This window comes from Cryptomeria japonica, chromosome 7 (genome assembly GCF_030272615.1).
Source record: "Cryptomeria japonica chromosome 7, Sugi_1.0, whole genome shotgun sequence".
Lineage (NCBI taxonomy): Eukaryota > Viridiplantae > Streptophyta > Pinopsida > Cupressales > Cupressaceae > Cryptomeria > Cryptomeria japonica.
This window is the reverse complement of record NC_081411.1, coordinates 96,726,771-96,731,790: the sequence shown is the minus strand read 5'-3', so window position 1 is coordinate 96,731,790 and position 5,020 is coordinate 96,726,771. Positions and strand designations below refer to the sequence as shown.

General features: G+C 34.8%; 1 protein-coding gene across 1 annotated transcript; it reads left to right on the top strand.

Moving 5' to 3' along the window:
- Window positions 1-461: 461 nt before the first annotated feature.
- Window positions 462-1,877, top strand: LOC131856475 (uncharacterized protein At4g15970-like). The gene is made up of 3 exons (XM_059208261.1): window positions 462-665; window positions 798-1,217; window positions 1,330-1,877. The coding sequence occupies exons 1-3, from the start codon at window positions 462-464 to the stop codon at window positions 1,822-1,824; spliced, it is 1,119 nt and encodes a 372-aa protein (XP_059064244.1). The 3' UTR covers window positions 1,825-1,877.
- Window positions 1,878-5,020: the final 3,143 nt, after the last annotated feature.

Here is a 5,020-nt window from a genome sequence, read left to right as displayed (position 1 = left end):
GATTTATGACATATCCACATATATCATGTCACATGATCTCCATCATGAATCTTTTAATTTAATATCCACCATTATAACTTGTCCACGGATATCCACTCAATCCTTTCCCCTATAAACCACATAAACTAAACCTTTTTGTGTCTTTTTTTGTGGTGGAAATTTATAGTGAAAACAAACCAAAGCGATAAAGGGAAAATACAAAATCCTTGTAATCCGTCATTTCTAACTCTTTCGAGGCAGCGGCCTTGATGGACCTACCATTTGTAGTTTCCTTATCCTCTCCTCTTAACTCTTCTCTGTTCTCCTATGGTGGAGAGTGGAGAGTGGAAACCAGGTTAATATTTCTCTGCAACTTCGTGCAACCTACTGTCTTATGTGCCTCAAAAATATTAATTTAACACAGAGAACCGCTTTCCAGGATACAAATAGGGGGAATTGAGTAAATCTCTGTACAGGCCAGCATGAAAGGGGTTAATCAGAGGGTCGTGAGGACGGTGACTGCATTTCTGGCTTGTATAATAGTGGTGGGAGTTGTGTACTTTTCTATTGATAGAAGACTCCAGGCTTTCTTCACTCCGATTCTCATCAGCTCTTTCCGTTCAGAGATGGACGATTATGCAACAGATCCAGATATTATAAGATATTCTCACCTTTTTAAATCATCAGTAACTGCAATAGGTATAACTGACCTTTTTAACAGACTTTTGTCATTCATTCATTCATTACAATTCTCGCTTACTGTCATTGTATTTACACCTATTTGCCTAAAAACCGTACTCAAAAACGCTGTGATTTAGAGCCCTGTGCTAATTTACAGTTTCCTCTGTTTCTCGCAGCCTCCTTATAATTCATCAGATGTTACCGACGAGCTAAAAGTAAGCCTTTCAAAAGCGGCGAACCAGGAGAAAACCGTTATAATCACGACTCTGAATGCAGCGTGGGCGCAGAACAATAGCATGGTGGATTTATTCCTGAAAAGTTTCCACATCGGTAACGGAACCGAGGCGTTGTTGAAAAATTTGTTGATTGTTGCCGTAGATGAGAAGGCGCTCAATCGCTGCCGGGAAATTCATCCGCATTGTTATCTGATGAAAACAGAGGGAGTCGATTTCTCGGGAGAAAAGCTTTACATGACTCGAGATTATTTGAAAATGATGTGGAGAAGGCTTCGTTTCTTCGGAGAAGTGTTGGAGCGAGGATATAACTTCGTTTTCTCGGTAAGTTAGGTTTTCATATTCGTCGAGGGCTTGGAGAAAATTGTACAGTAAATTTATATCATATTTCCTGATTTTTCATCAGAATTATTCAGATTATATTATTATTATCCAGGATGCTGATATTATGTGGTTTCGAGATCCCTTTACTAAATTCTCATCCAAGGCAGACTTCCAAATAGCATCAGATCGTTATAGAAGGAAAGCAACTAATCTCTCCAATAAGCCCAACGCAGGATTCATGTATGTTCACTCCAATGAAAAGACAGTTGATTTTTTCAACTTTTGGTATCGATCCAAGAAAGTTTATCCCCGTAAAAATGAGCAACAAGTGTTGAAGATACTGAAATGGAAAGAGTTCAGACGCAGGCGACTTAAATTCGAATTCCTTGACACTAAATATTTTGGCGGCTACTGTGAAAGAACGAAAGATGTGAACTTTGTTTGTACCATGCATGCCAACTGTTGCAAAGGCTTGAAGGCCAAGGTTATTGATTTGAGAAATACTCTTTCCGACTGGGAGAAATATAAGCAACAAGAAAAGCTAGGTAAAGGCAAGGATGTGCTGTGGACATCTCCAGACGCATGTCAGCATTCCTGGCGCCGATGAAGACTGTTGTAATATTATCATTATCATTCAATTTTCTGTACAATTGGGGAAAATTCTGAACAATTCATGAGTAAATTAGCTTGAAATCTGCTGTAGACGTCAGCACGTTTAGGTGGTTTTGTGGGATTCTCGTGAAAGCGTCCATAGTTATTTTTGTTAATTTCCGTTTTCACATTTTTGAAAATCAAATTAACTACCACTTACCAGATTTAAATACTTGTTTGCATCCAATTTAGACTTTTCATCAGAAATCATTTAGAGCAAGACCAACAAGAGACACATTGTGTCATGTTTCTGTTCATGGTGTGATGTTTTGGGTTAGTACAAAGTTTTAGTGGGAGGACAATTGAGGAATCAATATGGTATGGCAGTCTTACTATAGCATTTTGTGTCTTTGTATTGACTTAGCCTTTCCAATTCATTTAAAGATATTGATTTAATTTGACTTTTTAGAAATGTATATTTATGCAAGCTGTTAACAAATTATTAGAACTAGGAATATGTGATAACTCTTAACAATAAATGTTTAGTGAAAGTAATTCAACCATATAAGAATAAGGCATGTGCATATGAATACTATCATATTTCTTGTTAAGTTAATACTAAAGGGTAAAAAAGAGTACTTAAACCGTATTGAACCAATTTGTAAATACAAAACAATAGTAAACACAAGGGAAATGCCTATCAAATTATCCAACTATCTCTAAGAAATTTGTTTGAAGCTCTTGCATTCACGAGGTATAAAAGATTTAGAAAGGGAGGAGAATTGAAAGAGTCAATAAACTTATTGAAGGAGATGCATTCAATAACCATTTTCGGCCTCCTAAGGCCCTCCCATTACTTGATAATTAGAGTCTTGCATCTCCGTGGTCATATTGAACCTTGTTATTCAAATTTTTAGCATTATTTTCACTATCCCACTTTGCAAGTGGGTCTAATATACTGGACTCGAGTATGAAACACAACCCTTTAGATCATTTCTAGCTTACTCGGGGTTCTTAGAGGCTTTGGAATATTCACCTTCTGAATTTTGGGAACATTCACCTAATAAAGCAACACCCCAATCTTTTAGTATTAGATTGTTTTTAAAATAAAATAAATGTATATTTATTGAACACAAATAATGTTTTGTTATTAACCAAAAAATATATTATATTTATTATTTAAATTCTTAATAAGATAATAATTATAAATTAAATTGATTCTAATAACTTCTAATTATAAAAGAAAATTTAATTAAAGTAGATTTTAAAGTTAAATCAAAATTAAAAAAGAGGATAAATTAAACACAAAGTCAATATATGAAAATCTAAAAATTAATAATAAATAATAAGATTGTTTTTTATAAGATAAGAAGGGAGAGGGCCCTAATCCCTTACATCAAAAGAAAGATCAAGACGGAAAAGAAACCAAAAACTAAAAGATTAGTGAGGGGCACCCAACACTGAGACCAACCTGATCAGAGAGGATAAATGACCCAAAGAAAGCAACAACAAAAGAAAATAGCTAACAGAGAACTAACCACAATTAACACAACAAGCACCCAATCAACATCCAATCCATCTATCAATTCTAATAGACTAGAAGCAATAACGTCTTCCTCCAGCACCTACCTTGTTTTCCATTATATTGACCCCACTTCATTTCAAATTATTTTATCTAGATTTTGATGGACGAAATCTTTTGTCCAATGGCTCTAGGTTTGAATCTTAAGGCCCTCATTAGCAATATAGTCAGCAACATAGTTTCCTTCTTGAAATATATACTAAACTTTGAGTTGTAAAAGATCCTTAAGAATTTTCAGACATTCTCTCATTGGGGATTTGATCTCCCATGGGCCTATAATTTATTCTTTCAATATATCAAATATCAGCTTTAAATCTCCTTCCACCACAACCCTGGTAAAACCCAAATCTTTAGCAAGATTTATACCCTCCAAAGTAGCAGTGGCTTCAACAAACTTGTTAGACTTTATTCCTAAGAACTTAGCAGTGCATTTAATAAGTCTCCCTTTATGTTCTTTGAGAACAACACCCGCACTAGCTTGTCCAGGATTATTCTTGGCGCACCTGTCAAAATTACATTTTATCCAATCTTGATCAAGGGGGCTCCAAAGAGTTTCATTCTACTTATCTTCTTCTACCAGTTAATATTGGTCATATCTTGAGTAAGGCCCCAAATTTGTTTAATCCTTATTTCTTGCAGAGTAGGCATGCCTTTAAAGGGCCCAAAGGATACAACATTGATATTTTCAATTATTTGATTCTTAATAATCTATTGTGAGTATTTATGGTTATAAGTATTGTATCTCTTCGAGTTTTTATATTGCAATATTCATGGCATATTTAGAGTTTGTATCTTTGGAGTTTGGAGATATTATGCTTAAGTTTTTTTTATAATGGTTGGTATCTTTGGGTCTGATTGACCTTGCCTCATTCCAGGAATCTTTGTATATGCATTAGCTAATCAAGTATGGAAAAGGAAGCATGTTGAGATGTTGCAGAGGCTGACGTGAGTGTCTTATTTATGTTGGATATCGTGTTGGTCTTTGGCTGATCAACTATTTTGTGTTTATATCCTTCGGTATATGTGTGTGTGTGTGTAGTTCCATGTATTATGAGACAATGAAAAAAAGGGGAAAGAGAATAAGAGAGTGAGGGTGTTAAGGAAGTATATGCAAAAGAGACATAGCAGTGGAGATAGCCGAGAAGCAAAGTGTGAAGTGTGAGTTGTGGACAATGAAGGAACATAGTGTTGCAATGGTTTAGCAGTTGTTTACTAGACTGATCTTTAACCAAATCTTCTATAGGGTTTGCGAATTATGATTTGAGCTTAATCTTGGAATTGACCTCATGCATTTGGAGATGCAATCCTTTTCAATTCAATATTTTATGTTCTTATAAACACTCCAACAATGTGTCATCTTTTGTATCTTTGCAGTGAGCATTCTAGCAGTGAGTCATTTTTGTAATTGAGTCATTTTTGTAATCTGACAGTGATCCACCCCTTTTATAAACTCTATATAACTAGTTATATTCTCTTGAGAGATAACACTCTTCATGGTTTTTCCCATGTGGTTTTTCCATTTATAAAATTTGGTGTTGTCTCGTGACTCTCTTTATTCATGTTTATTTTACATTTTTTGTTTATATTTGTTAAGCATGATTAATGAAGTTTGATATCTCTGTGGAAGATT